At 41.2% G+C, this 20,286-nt stretch overlaps 1 protein-coding gene across 2 annotated transcripts in view; it reads left to right on the top strand.

Annotated features, from left to right (window-relative positions):
• WDR64 (WD repeat domain 64) overlaps nucleotides 1–20,286 on the top strand; it is a 133,498-nt gene that overhangs the window by 61,856 nt on the left and 51,356 nt on the right. For both annotated transcript variants that reach the window (XM_058309482.1, XM_058309483.1), the window contains exons 11-13: nucleotides 9,266–9,392; nucleotides 15,961–16,109; nucleotides 18,172–18,295. In XM_058309482.1, coding sequence (XP_058165465.1) covers nucleotides 9,266–9,392; nucleotides 15,961–16,109; nucleotides 18,172–18,295 — 400 coding nt within the window. The remainder of the gene's footprint in view (nucleotides 1–9,265; nucleotides 9,393–15,960; nucleotides 16,110–18,171; nucleotides 18,296–20,286) is intronic.

Consider the following 20,286-nt stretch of genomic DNA (forward strand, 5'->3'; position numbering starts at 1 on the left):
ATCTTGGAATCGTATAACATAGTGAGCTCAGTGGTAGATGAGGTTTGTGGATAATAGTACAAACACAAGAGTGTTCTGTGAACTAGAACAAATCAATGTCACTATTGCAAGGTGTTATGAATATGGTGATACATAGGAAAAATACAACTTATGTAATTTATGGACTATAGTTAACAGTAATATGTAATATTTTTGCATCAATAGCAATGAAGGTATTCTACCAATGTTAAGGGTCAAAAATAGGAGTGTATAAGGAGGTAAGGGATTTTTCTTTCCAGAGTAATGAAAACATTCTAAAATTAGCTGAGATGATGACAATACAACTCTGATGAAACAGAGGGCCACTGAGTGTACTCTTTGGATGGATTATGTGAGGCATGGGACTGTATACCATAGTGAGTCCTGTGGTGGATGATGGATTGTGATTAACAGAACAAATATGAGAACATTCATACCTGAATTATAACAAGTGTACAATACTAATACATAGTATTAATAATAGGGTGGTTTATGGGAAAAATACTCCTAATATAAGTTATAGACTATAGGTAGTAGCAATATTTGGATGTCCTTTTGTCAGTTGTAACAAATGTTCCACAACAATTCAAGGTGTTTGTGGGGAGGTGGTATATGGGAATCTTGTCTATTATGCATGATTGTTTTGTAGACTCACAACTTCTAATATAAAAATAAATAAATAACAGGCAGCCTTGTCCTTTTCTCCTTGTGCATATGGGCTAGAATTCCTTTACTGTATCTACCCAGAAACAAAATCCTGGAACAGGAATTATTGACAGATTCAACTTTAATAGGTATTGCCAACTTAAACTTAAAAAGTGGTTGTATCAATTTACATTCCATCAAAGGCTGTATGAAATTTCCTGTTTCCTAAAAACCTCATGGACTCTTGTCATTGTGACTTCAAAAAAAAATTAGGGGGTCTATCTTGTAGGTGTCAAATCGTATCTTGCTGAGAAAGGACATCTTATGAAAGGCTACCTATTGGTTAAGGAGATAGCCTGGGTTTGAATCTTGGCACTCTCACTAGCTACCTTGATCTTCAGCAAGTCATTCAATGCGTCTGACTCTTTGTGACACACTCTTTTCATTTATAGTATGAGGTTGATGATAATGATAATGGTGATGATGTTCATTTTTCTGAGTTATTTTGAGCTTGAATCATTATCTATGAAGTTCTTAGGTTCTGATTGATTAAGACAGTGATGTAAGAGGCTCAACGGTGCCGTCACCCTGCAGAACCTTTGAAGAGCAAGCAATACCTGACAAAGCCATCTTTCTCAGAACTCCATAAAGGAGCTAAAGAGTTGCAGTAACAGAGCATGTCAAACTTTTTAAAAGTGTACCTTTAAAAAAATGGCAGGTGAAGCTTGTGGCACCCTTGCTGGAATGCTCCCCCACACCCTTCTCAATGGTGTGGAGCCAGCCGGTACCACCTGTGGTTCCCCGGAACAGAGTAACCTCTAAGGACATGGTGGGGTGCTCTGTGTCTGTGCCAATCTATCGGGTGGCAGCCTGAAAGACTGACCTGGAAACTCACCTCTGGTTCACCCTCTCACAACTTGATAAATGGGCAGAAGTATCTTGCAGAGAGAGAGCTCAAGCAATGTAAGCAAGAATTAAGTCAGAGAAGCCTGGGGCAAAGGATTGTCTGCTATAAATCATAAATAGAGCATCCCAGAGGAGGAGAAAGTCAATTTCATAGGAATAGAGGGGGCATTGATTCCTCTACACGGGGAAATTCCAAAGGCCAGGATGGAGCCCAAGGCCTGGACAACATGCAGCCTCAGAAAAGATAGAGAGGATCCTGCACTTCGCATTTGCCTCAGGCTGATTTTCTTGGAACTAAATTTGGAAGGAGAGCACCAGCCAACAGAACCAATTTACAAAGATTGCAAAAGGTGATTTTCATGTTTGTTTGATTTTGTTGGCTCCTGGCATTCAAGGAAATCTCTTGTCATATCACTAACTGAATATGGGACAGACAGCTAAGGGACTATATCTTAGAGGCAACACTTTATAATATGAAAATATATACAAAGAAACAAAATAATGGCCCACCTAATGCAACAAGATTTAAATCCAGAAACCATCAATTAAGAAGATCAACTTTGGACTTACCAGACAAAGACTTAAAAAAAAAAGAAACAACCCTGAGTATGTTCAAGGAGATAAAGGAAAACACAGAGAAAGAACATAATGAATGAACAATATGAGACTCTCAATAAAGATATATAAATTTTTTAAAAGGACAAAACAGAAATACTAGAGTTGAAGACTGTAATAATTAAAATAAAAAAAATTCCCTAAAGGGTTTCACCAACATATTGGAACTGGCAGAAGAAAGAATCAATAACTTGAAGACAAGACAATTGAAATAACACAGGCTGAGGAGTAGCAGGAAAAAAAAAAAAAACAGTAAAAAGGTAAACAGAGCCTAAGAGACCTATAGAATATCACCAAGTGCACTATTATATATATATACATAATGGGAGTCCCAGAGGGAGAAGAAAGAGAGAAAGTGGCAAAAGGAATATACAAAGAAATAATAGCAGAAAACTTCCCAACAGCACATTAAAAGAATTAGACCCCATGACCAAGTAGGATTTATCCCATATGCAAGCATGGTTTGACTTAAGAAAATCAATTAACATAATGCACCACATTAACAAAATAAAGGGAAAAACCACCTTATAATCTCAGTTGACTCAAAAAAGACCTTTAACAAAATTCAGCACCTTTCTTAATAATAACACTCAGAAAATTAGGAATAGAAGGAAACTTTCTCAATATGATAAAGGGCATATATGAAAAACCCACAGCTAACATCATACTCAATGGTGAATGACTGAAAGCTTTCCCTTTGAGAAGAGGAAAAGACAAAGGTGCCCACTGTTATTCAACATTGTACTGGAAGTTCTAGCCAGAGCAATCACTCATGAAAAAGAAAAGTCTTCCAAATTTAGAAAAGAAGAAAACCTTTTTCTTTATGCAGATGATAATGATCCTATATTAGGATCATTTTCAGAGAAAACCCTGAAAAGTCCAAAACAATGGTACTAGAACTAATAAATGAATTGAGCAAGGTTGTAGAGTACAAGATCAGTACACAATCAGTAATGTTTCCATATACTTAATAATGAACAATCTGAAGAGGAAATCAAGAATAAAATTTAGTTTACAATAACTTAATCCAATATCTAGGAATAACTTTAATCAAGGATATAAAAGGGAAACGGGGGAAATGGATTTGGCCCAGTGGTTAGGGCGTCCGTCTACCACATGGGAGGTCTGCGGTTCAAACCCCTGGCCTCCTTGACCCATGTGGAGCTGGCCCATGCACAGTGCTGATGTGCACAAGGAGTGCCCTGCCATGCAGGGGTGTCCCCCATGTAGGGGAGTTCCACGCACAAGAAGCGTGCCCCATAAAGAGAGCCGCCCAGCGCGAAAGAAAGTGCAGCATGCCCAGGAATAGCACTGCACACATGGAGAGCTGACACAACAAGATGACGCAACAAAAAGAAACACAGATTCCCGTGCTGCTGACAACAACAGAAGCAGACAAAGAACACGCAGCAAATAGACACAGAGAACAGACAATGGGGGTGAGGGGAGAGAAATAAATAAATAAATAAAATCCTTAAAAAAAAGGATATAAAAGACTTGTATGCAGAAAACTAATTAAAAAAACATTGTTAAAAGAAATAGAATACTGAAATAATTAGAAGGACATTCTGTATTCATGGAGCAGAAGACTAAATGTTGTTAGGATATCAATCTACCCAAAGTGATTTACAGATTCAATGCAATTGCAATAAAAATTTCATCAGTCTTCTTTGCAGAAATGGAAAAGTCCATCATCAAATTTATATGAAAGAGTAAGGGGCCCTAAGTAGCTACAACTATCTTGAAAAAGAAGAACAGGGAAACGGACTTGGCCCAGTGGTTAGGGCGTCCGTCTACCACATGGGAGGTCCGCGGTTCAAACCCCGGGCCTCCTTGACCTGTGTGGAGCTGGCCCATGAGCAGCGCTGATGGGCGCAAGGAGTGCCCTGCCACGCAGGGGTGCCCCCGCGTAGGGGAGCCCCACGTGCAAGGAGTGTGCCCCATAAGGAGAGCCGCCCAGCGCGAAAGAAAGTGCAGCCTGCCCAGAAATGGCGCCGCCCACACTTCCCATGCCCCTGACGACAACAGAAGCGGATAAAGAAACAAGATGCAGCAAAGAGACGGAGAGAACAGACAACCGGGGGAAGGGGGGGAAAAAAGAAAGAAGAAAGAAAGAAAGAGAGAGAGAGAGAGAGAGAGAGAGAGAGAGAGAGAGAGAGAGGAGAACAAAATTAAAGGACTCACACTTCCTGATATTAAAACTTATTACAAAGCCACAGTAATCAAAACATCATGGTACTGTCACAAGGACAGACATATAGACCAACGGAATTGAATTGAGAGTTCATAAATCAACCTTCACATTTATGGCCAGCTGACTTTTGACCAGGAGTCAAAGATCACTCAATTGGGAAAGAATAATGTCTTCAATAAATGGTGCTAGAAAAACTTGATATCCACATGCAAAAGAATGAACCCTTACTTCACACCATATACAAAAATCAGCTCAGTGGATCAAAGACCTAAATATTAGTGCCAGAGCTCTCAAACTCTAGAAATATAGGGCAGCATCTTCAGGACATTATGTTAGGCAATCGTTTCTTAGATTTCACATGAGTAACAAAAAAAATAGATAAATGGGACGTCATCAAAATTTAAAACTTGTGCATCAGAGGACTTCGTCATAAAAGTAAAATGACAATCTACACAATGGGAGAAAATATTTGTACACCACATATCCATTAAGGGTTTAGTATCTAGAATATATAAAGAAATTTAACTCCAGAACAAAAAGACAAACAGCCCAATTTAAAAATGGGCAAAACAATTTAATAGACATTTCTCTAAAGAACATATATGAGTAGCCAATAAGTACATGGAAAAGAGTCTCAACATTATTAGCCATTAGGGAAATGTAAATCAAAACCACAAGATACCAGTTCATATACACTTGCATGGCAACTATTCAAAAAATGGAGAGGATGTGAAAAAGTAGGAACACTTGTTCATTGTTGATGAGGATGTAAAATGGTGCAGCCACTGGAGTAAACAATTTGGTGCTTCCTCAGAAAGTTAAGTATAGAATTACCATATAATCCAGCCATCTCATTTCCAGGTATATACCCAATGGAATTGAAAGGAGACATGAACAGATATCAGCACACTGATGTTAGCGGCAGCATTATTCACAATTCCCAAAAGATGGAAGCAATCCAAGTGCCCATTTACAGATGAATGGATTAACAAAATGTGATTATACATATGTAGCAGTTTGATATAGTTTTGAATTCCAAAAATAGATACTGGATTATGTTTGTAATCTGGTCTGTACCTGGGCATGATTAAGTTATGATTAGAGCTTTGATTGAGCCATGTCATTAGGGCCTTGAGTCTCCACCCCTTGGTGGGTGATGACTCACAGATAAAAGGCATGGCAAAGGACAGAGTTGGGGGTTTCTGATGTTGGAGTTTTGATGCTGGAGTTTGATGCTGAAGCCTTAAACTGGAGCCCCAGGAAGCAATCACGCAGAGGAAAAAGAAGCAAGCCCTGGGAAGAGAGGACCTTAGCCAGGAGAAGAACACAGAGAAATAGAGACGGCTCCTTAGACACAGCAGAAACCCTAGGGAGAGAGACAGAGCCGTTCACCTGGTAGTCTACAGCTGACCTTGTGGAGAGAGGCAAAATCTAGAGAGCCTCATAGTCTACAGCTGACCTTGTGGAGAAAACAGAGGACCTGAGCCCAAAGGAACCCAGGAAGCCTGAACCCTGGCAGACGTCAGCAGCCATCTTGCTCCAAATAGACTTTGGTGAGGGCAGTAACTTATGCTTTATGGCCTGGTATCTGTAAGCTCCTACCCCAAATAAATAACTTTTATAGAAACAACCAATTTCTGGTATTTTGCATCAACACCCCTTTGGCTGACTAATACAACATATAATGGAATATTATTCAGCCATAAAAAGTAATGAAGTTCTGATACATGTGGCAACATGGATGAACCATTAAGACATCATTTTAGTGAAATAAGCCAGACACAAAGGACAGATAGTTTATAATTTCACTGAAATTAAATAATTAGGATCAGCAAATACATAGAGTCAGAAATTAGAATACAGATTACCAGGGGCCAGGATAGGGGTAAGGAATGGGGAGTTAATGCTTAATTCATACAGGGTATTGTTTGGGGTGATTGAAAGGTTTGGTAATGGATAGTGGTGATGGACACAATATTGTGAATGTAATTAACACTGCTGAATTATATATATTTGAATGTGGTTAAAAGGGGAAATTTTAGGTTATGTATATATTATTGGAATAATCACAAAAATATAGGACTGTACAACACAAACAATGATCCTTAATATAAATTAAGGATTATAGTTAATAGTATAATCATAGTAATATTGTTTCATCATTTGTAACCAAGTTACTGCACCAAAGCAAAAGGTTAATAATAGGGAAAATAATGTTTATAGGGGAAACTATGTGTTAAGGGGATAGATGGGAACTCTGTATTTTTGGCATACTTTTTCTATAAACTATAACTTCTCTAATAAAACTTTTTTTAAAAGTGCTTCAGACACTGCCTAACCCATAAGAGCTGTATAAAAATCAGTCAATATCATTGATTTAATTTCCATTAGCAGGGAGGTTAATCTAAGTCTGTTCACATAAAATTGTGAGTTTTGTGTGTATGCATTTGTGTTTCATCAGGCTTTCCCTCTGGGAATTGCCCAGTCATATCCATTGCCTATTTTTCTACTGGGTCATTTGTCTCCTACACATGTTCTTGATATATAATAAATTGTTTGACATTATAATTACTAACTCTTTTGTTGATTTGATTATTGCTTTGGTTGAACAGAGTTTTAAATTTCAATTCAGTAAAACTTAGACTTTTACAGGTCATGTTTTTTGTTCTTGTTTAAGGAATCCTTTGGTCCAAGGACATAAAAATAGCCTATGTTTTTCTAAAAAGACTACTTTTCTGTCTAGCGCTCTCCTCTATGTATACCTTCCAATCTAGCTGCTTTCCCCCACCCAGCCCCTTGGACCCCAGCCCAGAAATAGGTCTCCTCCCTGACCCCGAAGCTGCCTTGGTTTAGCTCCTGGTCAGAGGGAGTGTCCTCTCCCTGGTCCCACATCTTCCTAACAGCTGGCTTTCTCCTCGGCCTCCGTTTTCTGGACCGGGTCCTCTGCTCTTGTAGCTGCCATGCAGCCGAGAGTGGAGCGCTGGGGACCTCTCCACCCTGCAGGAGCAGCCTCTGCCTGCAGCCCACGCACCGGTTTGCACTTCTCTCCTATTCGGACGCAGAGATACATACCTTGCCTCTGAGCCTTGCTATTTCTTTCTGTTTTCTCTTTTTGTGCTTGCCATGTCTCTATGTTTGGAGAAGACATGTTACCAAGACATAAACGTATTGCACTATCCTGACCTGAACCCAGCAATCACCACTTCTCTAAAAACCACACAAAACACCCAAGAACTGAACCCTTATATCAGAGAAATTAGATGAAATAAAATAGAATTACTCTACAGAGACAACTTCACAGATTTTAAAACAGGTTCATATCGGTTCAGTTAGATGGAGAGAGCTCGCATTATTACGTACGTTCTAGAAATGAGAAAACCAAGACTCACAGAGTTTAAATGATGTACTAGAATTTAAATCCAAATCCTTTTGCCTATTACATTGTTCTTCTCATTACCCACAATTTGGGGTGTACACAAATACACTGAAAGACTGCCAGTCATGAAAGTACTTTAGTCAAAGCAAGAAAATAAAAAATAATTTTAATAGAGAGAGATTTCTTTGGCATTCTTGAAATCCACTTTTGTGTCTCTTCCGTTATTGGTTCTCTCATTCTAGGCTCTGAATCTAAATTTATAAATTGTCTAATATATTTGTTTTCTGTATGGTATAAAAAAATCTGGTAAGAATAGGGTGGGTTGGAGGAAAAATACACCAAATGTAAGCTATGGACTATGGTTAATGTAATTCTTTGACAATGCTCTTTTATAACTTGTTATAAATGTTTCATGACAATGCAAGGTGTTTGTGGAGGGGTGACGTATGGGAGCCCTATATGATGAAATGCATGTTTGTTTGGTAATGTCACACCTTTTACTATCCACTTATTGTTTTTGTATGTTCATGTATGAATAATATACTTCAGTAAATTCTTTTTAAAATGAAAAAAAAAAAAACTAGTGCAATCCAGTGTTCTATCTTCTCCCCAAAATATTTTCATATTTGCATTTTTACTAGAACAAAGGAAATAAATTCCAATTGTACAAGTTCCTGTACTAGCCTATAGAGGATATACATTTGAGCAAAGCCTCCTCATCAGTGTTCCCTAAATCACATCCTAAATATCTTTATTCTCCTACCTTAGCAATACAGAAGAACTCAACTCAATTAACATAAAGAGTTAAACTTATATGTGTTATAAGTGCTTCAAATTAGAGGTCAGTATCTGTTTTTTTAAAAACTATTTATTAGAATTTTATATATGGTTTTTCTCAAATGATCACCCACTTACTCAACAATAGTAATAATTATTAGGAAAATATTTAAAGTTGAAGCATGGCTAGGAAATGTAATCCTTGATTAAATCACGCTTATTTCTGAAATCCAATCATTGCGTAACTTGCTAAAAGGCAGAATAATGAAGAAGCCTAAAGTGACAGGGTATAAACTTGACCTAGTTTTGCTAAATTTGTACTTCTTTGGTTTTTCTACTTTCTTATATCAACCCAAGTTCTGTTTGAGTAATTACATAGTCTTGCTATATATTCACCTTCCTGAAGAACTGCTTTCTATAATTTCTTATCTCCCAGTAGGGGAAGGGAGGATGTTCTTAGAAATGTCCCTAACTAAGATGTTCCTGTGTTTACAAGTCATGAAAGGGCAAACTGAAACCTTCCACCTAAAAAAGAAGTCTGCTCCCTATTTTCTAATCCATGGTGGGAAGAGAGAAACGTGGCTTCAGTTACATTTAAGTCAGGATCAGTCCTCCTTTACCCTCCCAATTCTTAAGGAATTCCTCCCTTCTCTAACCATAGGAAAGTCCAGTTCCTGAAGGTGGGATGATACGTACAGCTTCTGCCCGGTGAACCGTGTGACTTATTCCCCCAGGTTTTCCGAGTCTGGGATATACAGACCCTTTCACTCCTCCAAGTTTTCCACGACAGCCAGGGAGGCCCGGGAGACATGCAGATTTACTCCATGGTGTACGACTCCAACCACGGCATGCTCATCACAGGTCAGCGGCCAGGCGCGGGGCGAAGCGGGGCGTCGCCGGGACTTTTAACCCTTACAAAAACAGCCAGCTCGTGAGCACCGCCAGCTTTGCAAGTTCACGATAACTGTAACAAAAATATATTTTAAAAAAAATAGCATGGGTAGGGGGAAAATACACCAAATGTAAGATAAGGACTATCGTTGGTAGGAAGATTTTGACGATGCTCTTGCGTAGTTAGTAGCAAATGTTTCACACCAATGGGAAGAGTTGGTGGAGGGGTGATGTATGAGATCCCCATGTGATGTAATGCATGTTTATTTTGTAAGTTCACAATCTCTACTATACACTTATTGTTGATGTGTGTTCATGTATGAATGATTATACGTCAATAAAAATTTAAAAATTAAATTAAATGAAAAACCTCGGGGGAGAATGAGCAGAGCCGGGTTCTCCGCAGCGGTCCGCTCAGCTCGCCTGCTCCCGGGGTCCCTGGGGGGTGGGCGCGCGGGAACGGCACCTCTCTGGAAAGACCAGGCCAGCTCTCAGGCCTGAGTGGGGACACCCGGCCTGGGCCGGAGCAGAGGGGCCCACGTGCTGCCCTGCACCCGCAGCGGCTCCAGCAGCTCGGGGGAGGCCCGCAGTCTTGAGGGCGCAGGATGGCACCCTCAGAGCTAGGCCCGGGCGTGGGCCACCCACTGCCTCTGCCTCCGGTCCAGGAAAAACGAAGCAGGCCAGGGTTGAGGGCCCCAGCCACGAGCTGAGGCGGACACACTCATGTCCTTTCCTGAGCCTCTTGGAAAGCCACCTTTCTTAAAGAGACTTTTTATATTTTGAATTTTTAAGATATTTTCATTAAAAGGGTCCTGCTGGGCATTTAGGTTGAGCAGTGCTCATATACATCTCTTAGGCTGCACATGAAAAACGAGCCTTGTTCCTAGTAGCTCCTCCTTTCGCAATGTCACCCCGATCACTGGTCCTAAGCGCTTTTCCCACTGCCCACCTGCCCCGAGGGTCTGTGGGGTCTGTTAGGGCAGCGAAGGGGGTGGCACTATCTCTGCTGGTGGAGAATAGAATTATTTTTAACCGTTGGCGTTTTTTTCTTCCTGAACTAGGCCTGAGCAAGCCCTTCATGCCCCATAATGATTCACCTTGTAAAACAGAACTCTGCTCTAGTTCTAAGCAACTCTTCTCTGTATTGCACCTCTAAATATGACATAGTAATGACTGCGAGTGGGTTCTCCCTCTTAGTGCCCCAACTAGGGCTCAGCATGTCCATCACAGTTATCATCAGAATAACTAAGGATCAAATAGGAAGAGAGAGAGAGTTCTGAGTATTGCTTGATCACTAAAATTTCATACATTGACTGCAACTATCAATTTGACATCAGAATTACATGAAGATTATCTCTCACATGTTCATTTTGTGCTTTCATTCAAATGAAGTAGCCATCCTAGTCCTCTAAACCTGAATCACAGCAACACCACATTCTGGAAATGCTTTGCACAGTGTTCTGTTATTACTGTCACTGTTATTATTACAATTACTCTTATTAGGACAAACACCATTTATATTTTTGATTTGCACAGCCACTACATGAGATAGGAATTATCATTTTCCTATTTTAAAATGACAAACTGAATCTCAAACATCTCAACAGATTAGTAGACACAGTTGGAAAGGAGAGCTGAGATTCTATTCTCCAAGGTCTAACTCCTGAATCACACTCTCTAAATTCATTCCATAGAGATGATGTAACTAGCCAAAAATGTGGGACAGGGGTTCTTAAGCAGGGATCCATGGAAGGGGTCTATGGAAAGACTTCAGGGGGTCTGGGAGCTTGAATTGAAAAAAATCAACTTATCTTTATTTTCTCTAAGAGAAAGACATGCCGATGTTGCGTGTCGTAAAACAAGCTGCTGCTGCATTCTGAGAAGGGGTCCGTGGTTCTCACCTGACTGGCAGAGGGGTCCGTGGAACAAAAAAGTTTAAGAACCCCTGATGTAGAGGATTACCACTTGTTCAAAAGCACATGTAATTTGTTGATGTCAGTTCTGAATATAATTTTAAAGAATCCAAGAAGCTCCAAGTATAATTTTTTTAAATTAGAGAAACTATAGGTTTACAGAAAAAGCATGCAGAAAATACAGCGTTCCCATGTACCCCAAACACACACACCTCTTCATTAACAATTTGCATTTGTGTGGTACCTTTGTTTCAATGGATGATACAATACTATTATAATTGTACTATTAACTACAGTCCATAATTTACATTAGTGTTCCCTGCTTATGTTGCACAGTCCTGTGGTTTCTTTCCTCAATTTTTTTTCTAGTAACATATATACAACCTAAAATATTCCCTTTAAACTACATTCAAATATAGAATTCAGTGGTACTAATTACATTCACAGTGTTGTGCTATCATCACCACTATCCGTTATCAAAACTTGTTTGTTACCCCAAACAGAAACTGTCCCAATTAAGCATCAACTCCCCATTCCCTATTCCCACCCCAGCCCCTGGTAACTTACATTCTAATTTTGTCTTTATGAATTTGCTCATTCTAATTATGTAATATTGGTGAGACCATATAATATTTGTCCTTTTTAGTCTGGCTTATTTCATTAAACATGATGTCTTCAAGGTTCATCCATGTTGTTGCATGTATCTTGACTTTATTCTTTTTTATGGCTGAATAATATTCCACTGTATGTATATACAACATTTTGTTCACCCATGCATCTGTTGATGGACACTTGATTTGCTTCCATTATTTCACAATTGTGCATAATGCAGCTATGAACATCAGTTGAAGTTCCTGCTTTCAATTCTTTTGGGTATGTACCCAGAAATGGGATTTCCAATTCACATGGTAATTCCATACTTAGTTTTCTAGAAGTTGCACCATTTTACATTCCCACCAACAATGAATAAGTGTTCTTATTTCTCCACATCCTTTCCAACACTTGTTATTTTCCATTTTTTTAATGGTTCCCCTTTGAGAGGGTGTAAAATGGTAACTCATTGTGGTTTTGATTTGTATGTGCAACGTCTGTTCTTTGCTAATGGTTTCTGAATTTTTATCTTTTTCCTTTGGATGAGACGCATGCTTCTGTTGGGTTCCCTTTAAAAATTTCTATCTCTTTATTGAGATGACCATATTGTTCATTCATCATTTTCCTGATATTAGTCAGTTCTTTTTCCACATTTTCCTTTATTCCCTTGAGCATGTTGAAAATCATCTTTAAAAGCCATTGTCTGGTGTGTCCAAAGTCCGGTATTCTTTGATGATGGTTTCTGGACTTTTACCTTGTTCCTTTGGGTGGGCCATTATTTTTTTTGTATGTGTATATTGTCTTGAAATCTTTTGATGCACTCTGTACTTTTTTTATTATCCCCCCCTCATGGCTTGCTTGTTGTCTGCCCTTTGTTGTCCACTCACTGTGTATTCATCTGTGTGTCTGTATTTATTTTTATTTATCCCCCCCATGAAGCTTCCTTATTGTTTTGCTGTGTCCATTCGCTGTGCACTCTTCTGTGTTTTTCACTTGTCTCACTTTTTGTTGGGTCACCTTGCTGAGTCAGCTCTCCGTGGTGCTTGTGGGCTGGATGGCGCTCCATGGCGCTTGCGGGCCTGGCGGCATTCTGCGGCGCTTGCGGGCCGGCAGCTCTCTGCAGCATGCAGGCGAGCCTGCCTTCACAAGGAGGCCCCAGGCCGCGAACCCAGGGCCTCCCATATGCTAGACGGGAGCCCATCTGATTGAGCCACAGCCGCTTCCTGTGTACTCTGTACATTTTACTACTTTAATATGTTAACTCAGATTTAGTCCCTGAGCTGTGTGCTCCTTAATATTGTATCCAACTGGTGATATGACAGATTTCTTTGAGTGCCAGGGTCTAACAACAACAAACAAACCAACACACAGAAAAATCACCTTCCACAGTCTTTGCAAATTGCTTCTATGTTGGCTGGTTCTTTCCTTCAGAATTTAGCCCTCCTATCAAGTAGATCAGCCTGAGGCAAAAGTGAAATACAGGGTCCTCTCTGTCTTTCCTGAGCCTGAGTCCAGTCCTGGGATCATGCTTCATCTTTTTTTTTTTTTAGTTGCCCAATGTAATTTAAAAAAAAATTTTTTTTTACACTTTTTAAATTAAAGTTAACAGATCACAAAAAATGTTACATTAAAAAACATTAAAAAAACATAAAAAACATAAGAGGTTCCCATATACCCTGCTCCCCACCCTATCCCATCATTTTTGTAAATTGTATTGTTTTGGAGATACATACATCACACACAATGTTACATTAAAAAATATAAGAGGTTCCCATATACCCCCCCACTCCTCCCCCACCAACAACCTCCCCCATCACTGTGGCACACTCATCGCACTGGGTGAACACATCTTGGAGCGCTGCTGCACCACATGGATAATAGTTTACCCTGTAGTTCACACTCTCCCCCAGTATGTTCTTGGAATCTGCCCCCCCAGAGGAAGTCAATGCCCCTCCTTTATTTCTCTGAAATTGGCTCCCCCACCCCGCAGGGTGCTCTGTTGTTTAAAGTGGGTAATCCTTGCCCCAGGCCCCTTGACTCAACTGTTTCTTACACGGCTTTAGCTGTCAGGCTGCTTCTGCCTGTGGGACAAGTTCTGGGAGGATGAGCCAGAGGGGAGTTTCCCGTCAGTCTTCCAGGCTGCCACCCGGCAGCCGGGCACCAGCAACAGGCGCTACAGGAGCAGCTCGGGGTTATTCTGCTCCTTGGAGCAGGCCAGGGGCTGACAGCAGAGCACAGGCTGGTCCACAGTGCCAGGGAGGGAGTGGGAAGGGCCAGCAAGAGCACCAAGAGCTTCTGTGGTGTTTTAAAGCTGCCTTTTCTTGATGCACTTGCCCTGGTCCTGCAGCTCTTACCTGTTTTCCTGAGTTCTGAGGAAGATAGTTCTGCCGGTTTTTGTTAGTGTTTATAGATTTTGTGGGGGGAACAGCGCCTTAGAGCATCTTATGGCACCATCTTGGTCCATCAGAAGCTTCAGATATAGTTCTGGTTATGATGTTACCTTTATATTTCCTTATTGAGGTATTTAGACTGCAAATATTACCAGATGATGGATCTCAGTCCTTCTTTACACATGAACAGACTTTATCTAAAATTCAGACATTTTGGGAGAGCATTTAGTGCCTTTTTGGAGGGACTGGAGAAACACAGTAGAAAGTGTCTGCCTTTGTAACGTAGGCTACATGTCAAAAAAATAGGGAGGACGTTTAATATTTGTTTGAGTTATGTAATTCTTTGGGATTCTTATTTACATTTATAGACATTCTACTAAAGTATAACACATAATTAATTGATTTTGAGAGTTTAATCATACTTCATTTCACGGTATAACTTTAAAACCGAACACCCTTGGAAAAAATGAAGTAAAGAATACCTGCTATCCGTATACTTCACTGTGGTGATTTGAAAAAAACCTTATTTCATCCTGGTGTTGTAAGCTCCGGCTTGCTGCCAGTCTCATTCATTCCCTGAAGAGGACCATGTTTACAGAGTGCTTTATCATCTGTTGGCTGAAAAGAGCTCTCTATCAATAAACTTCAGTCGCTAAATGGAAGCTGAGTGCTAGTAGAAAGCTGGCCTTCACCATTATTGCTGGGTACCACAAGATGGAGAGGGATGCAGTAGGCACAATAAAGAATAGAAAGGGGGGAAATGGACATTAAAAAAATAGGAAAATGACAACTGCAAGCAAGACAGTTCCATCCTTCTGCCCCATGGGATCTAAGCCCCCTCTCAACTGGAAGCAGAGTGGGCATCCCCATCCCCAAATCCTCAAGATTGAGAAATAACAAACATAAGGGGGAATGCAGCAAGAACTAAGGTAGACTTATTATCCTAGTAATGGAAGAACTTGTAACATTGATACAAAGACAGTGGGCACCAAAGTTTCTGAGAGGAGGGAGAGTGAAGCACAGGTATAACATAGGGCATTGTGGGGGACGTTGGAATTGTTTCACATGATATTGCAGTGATGGATACAGGCCATTATACATTTTATCAAAACCTATAAAATTGTGTGGTGCAAAGTGTAAAACAGAATGTAAACTATGGACCATGGTTCATAGCAATGCTTCAACATATATTCATCAATTGTAACAAATGTGCCACACTAATAAAAGACATTATCAGTGGTTGTAAGTATGAGAGAAAGATGGGTTAAGGCATATGGGAATCCCTGTATTTTCAATGTAACATTTATGAGATCTAAAGCTTTTAAAATTATATATATTTTTATTTTTAAAAGTTTTAAAAAATAGGAAACTGGAATTCACTAAAAAGAGCATATAAAATCCAAATGGCTTCACTTGAAAATTAATGAAGCCCCAAATGAACACTTTTCTCTAGGTTGAATCAGATTTATTTTGCTTTAAAAATGTTATAGAATAAATAAATGTATTTCTACCTCATTGAATTTCCTAGGCATTGATATTACTAATCTCACAGGCTGTGCAATAAGTCAGTTTCCATACCCAACTGGAAACTGTCATCCAAAAATTCTGAAGTTGGATACTTTGAGGTTCTTATTTCTGTTTCAGGATCTAGTGTGATGGACATGTATCCTTTGACTCGGATGATACAAGATACAAAACAGGTTCCTCACACTCATGAAAGAGAAATCAATGTCATGCTTTATAACAAAACTTTTCACCAAGTGCTTACTATCTGCTCTGAATCCATAATTAAGGTGAGTAGATATGGGCTCTTCAGAAATACAAAGGCAAAGCAGATAGAACTTTCTCTTCTCATAGGTATATCATTAAGTGATTTAATAAATGCTATGGCATGATGATAAGACCCTTCATCTAGAGCTATTTTTAAGCTTTTAACTCCATAGTAAATGAAGACATGAACAAGTATTTCTAGTCAGCTCAAACCACCTGCCGTTAAGCAACATGTTCAACAAAATAAATAAGCTAGTTTTGGATATTTGGAATAGGAATTTTAAAGGATATATATCAAATATTTAAAAATTAGCTTCTATTTCTATTTTTATTTTAAACTGGGCTTTGGGAGGAGAGTGTGTGTTAAACGAAGGCAGCAGGAAAGAGATTTATAGTTTATTATAGCCCCTACAGGTGTGGGCTATGTGCCAAGTGCCTTAAACCCATTATTTCATGTAATCTTTGTAACAGTTCTCTGTGGACTAAAGAATCCCATTTTAAGGATGAGAAAACTAGAGCGCCCAAGCAGCCTGCTCGGATCCTAGAATAGTAAGCGGCAGGGCTGGGACCTGGTCCTGCTTTGCCTGGCGTGAAATCCCAGGGCCTTTCCGCTGTGCTGCTGCGTTGCCCCGATGCCAAGGCACGGGCCGTGCCCCCTGCACCTCTACCAGGACTGCTGAAGCCCTTTGGCGGTGAAGGCGGGAGGGGTCTGCGCCGTCCTGTGCTTGCCCGCGTACTTTCAAAAGGAGGCACACCGCACGGTACAGCGCGCTCCGGGGCTCTTCAAGCCCTCTCTCCAACTTTGGCCGTAGTGCTCATGTGCTGGAGATCTTCCCGGCCCAAATCCCTTGAATCCAGTTAATTATGCTTTACTTCTGGCAATGCCCACAGAGAGTAAATAGAGGAAAACTAGAACCTGTTCTGCTTTTAAGCAATACTGGTCTCATCAGGGGAAAATGACTTCTCTGGGGAAACAAACAAAAAACCCCCAAACCAAAAGGGCTGCATCTGGGTGCGTGCTCACATCTGATGGGCTGGAGAGGACTCAAACCCCAGGCCAGGAGAGGGGTGAGCCCCGAGACCCATCCGTGCAGTGACCACCTCCCCTTTCTCCTGAGGGCCCACTACCCCAAGGGCGCGCAGAGGGTAAGGGCACTGGCTGCAGAGCCAGGCTGCCTCCTGTAAAATCCGCCCTTCCACTCTCACTTTCCAGCCAGCGGCTCTTCAGTATCTGGCCTCAGGCTAGTTCATCAGCCACGTCCAGCTCCCTCCTTCACTCCAGCTACAAAAGCTTTCTCTGGCTTGAATGAACAGAGCACCTGCCAATCTCTCATATCCATCCTACCCCCAATACTTAGAGGGCCGCCCTCCGGTGTGGCGTGTTCATGCTCTGATTTACTAGCGATCTAGTTTACATCTGAGGATGGCAGATGCACGAAGAGGGAGCGATGCAGACAGGGAGGCTACAGATCTAACAGGGACCGTGTCTCCAAAGAGGGATAATGGTGCGGCTTAACCTCTTTCTGGATTTTCTGGTTCTCGCCGGGCCAATCACACAGACGGCCTACCCTGAAATCCCACTGCCCCATGCGCTGAGTCAGGCCACTCCTTGGAAAGGTCAGTGGGCTTTTCCCCCAGGCTCCTCTCAGATTTCACCCTGAGCACAGACTCTTGCCCGTGACCTCTGGTGAATTTGGATGCGCATCCACAGAAAATAAATGCAGTTGGACTTTCTCATCCACTGCACTCCTCGCCAAGACATTTTTATCTTGTTGCTCACCTTGCTTCAGACTCAGAGCGGCAGTTGACTACTTCCTCTATGACAAAAGGCTGCCTGGACGCCAGTCACTGCCCGGCTCAGCCACCTACTCACGCAACACAGTTGCTCCAGGGCAGCACAGTGACTGTCAGACAACACTACGTCTTCCTAAACTTTCTTTGATCGAACCTACGTTCAGGGCAGAATGTTGGCAAGAGTGCTAGATGAGCTTCGTACCACTTTCAAGACCCTTTTGAATATTGCAAAGTTTTGAAAAGCATTGAAGCCCAAATGAATTCTGTGAACTGTTTTATTCTTCCCTACAGGTTTGGGAGCTGGACACTGGCCTCCAAATATACCAGATTCTAGACCCTCACGGCTTCAATGTTGAGCTGACCGCTGCGGCAGTTGATGAGAGTGGATTTCTTTTTGCCACGGGAGCATATAACGGTCAGACTAAAATCCAAGTACGGCCTCCCTGCTTTAGTGTCCTGGGAATTTGTGCTAGGAACTCATTAGGTTTTTTTGGGTTCGAGGAAGAGCATGAATCAGATGGAATACGGAAGCATGCCAGTGATATTGGTGTGCCCAACTCATCAGTGCTAGACACTTGTCTAATGGGTGTGAAAGTCTTGATATTGATCGGAAAAATAAGCAAGCCCTATGTTGCACTGATGAGGTTAATATTTTTTATAGTTTTCAAAAGTCTTTACATACAGCTCTCATTTAATCCTGGGAGGGGCTTATCTGAGTTGTACTGACCCAGTCTATCCCCTACTTTTGGGCACCATCAGGTTCAATTTGGGGCTTGCTGACAATACTTATACTGGGTTTGGGTCAGACAAAACCCCCAGGAAACTTTGTTATATGACACCTGGACTTCCATACTGGACTTGTTTGTGTGCCTGAGCCTCTCGAGGGCCTGAGCGGTCCCACCCTAGGAGCACACCAGGCTCGGCTTGTGTTCTGTAGTCTGACGCTTCTCTGCACAGAGTCCCTCTGTGCCACCCCACTCTGGTCAGAACTCCCGCAAAGGACCTGCTTCATCTAGACGTGCAGCCAACTGAATGTGTGCTCACTGTTGCATATCACTAAATCAGTGCTTGCTCCCAACCAGCTGATGGACAGAGTGACCATCCCGATGGGAAAGTCTGATTTCTAAAAGTGTGACTAGATGACAAGACAGCATGAAATAAACTTATGGGTGCTGAGTTGATGGGGCATGAATGACCATAACTGCTCTTGATGTGGAGCAGTTCTCAAGACAGGCATTGCACAGCTCCATAAGCAAACCCTGTGTACAAATAAGAAGTAATTATAGAAATCCCGAGTAATATACACAATCATTACCAGGCACACTCATTAAGCAATTTATATGTTTATATACCTTATACAGTCATATTTATATATATATATATGTGACTGTAGATAGTATTATTTTCATGACAGCAAGCCACATTTTACTTTGTTCATTGTAGAATCTAGAATTCTTTTAAATATTGGCAGTCTGTCCTTCTCAGAGGCACATATGTTAGGTGACAAAGATCCTGGATCCAGGACAACTCTTGGTGAAGGATTTTTACCCCCAGAGCCGCTCTACCCATAAACCACCCACCACCAAGGAAGAGGTGTGCACTGCCTCTCACTGCCTTCTGCCCTACCATGTCTGACTGTCCAAAGGCTCAAGGCAGCAGAAGACCTGGGCCAAGAGCTGGGGTCCACATGACCCAGCAGTGAAGGGAAGCACGGGCACTTCTTCAATCGTTTGCTCACATGACTGTCTTTCTACGAGACTGTAACGTTGTCACGGGCAGGAACGCTGCCTGCTCCCTTTATCTCCAGTCCCTACCACGAGGCTGGGTGGATAGGGAGAATTTAACCAGCGTGCAATGACTTCGTTAGTGTGCGAACAAACAAATGTTGAGAGCCGTGAGTGCTGCTGATGGGCAGAGCCTAGCGTCTGGGGCAGGAAAGAGTAGAGTGAAAACTCCCTGGATGTCCAGCAGGATTAGAGTTGAGAGGGCAGGTGGGAGGGGAGAAAAACTGCTAGGAGAGGTAGTCAACTGAATGCTTTTTCTTTTTGTTAATTATAAAAGTTGTAGGTTTACAAAAACCATGCATGAGATACAGGGTTCCCATATACCACCTGGTTCTCAGCACCTTGCATTTGTGAGATACAGTTGTTACGATTGATGAAAGCACATTTTTATAATTGTACTACTAATTATTGTCCAAAGCTTACCTTAGCGTTCGCTGTTTTTGTTGCACAGTTCTATGGATTTTTAAAAAAAATTTTATTCTAGTTCTATATATGCAACATAACGTTTCCCCTTTTAACCACATTCAAATATAGAATTCAGTGCTGTTAATTATATTCACAATGTTGTGCTACTGTCACTACCTTCCATTGCCAAAACTTTTCTATCCTTCCACACAGAAAC

Source organism: Dasypus novemcinctus, chromosome 13 (assembly GCF_030445035.2).
Source record: "Dasypus novemcinctus isolate mDasNov1 chromosome 13, mDasNov1.1.hap2, whole genome shotgun sequence".
NCBI classification, from domain to species: Eukaryota; Metazoa; Chordata; class Mammalia; order Cingulata; family Dasypodidae; genus Dasypus; species Dasypus novemcinctus.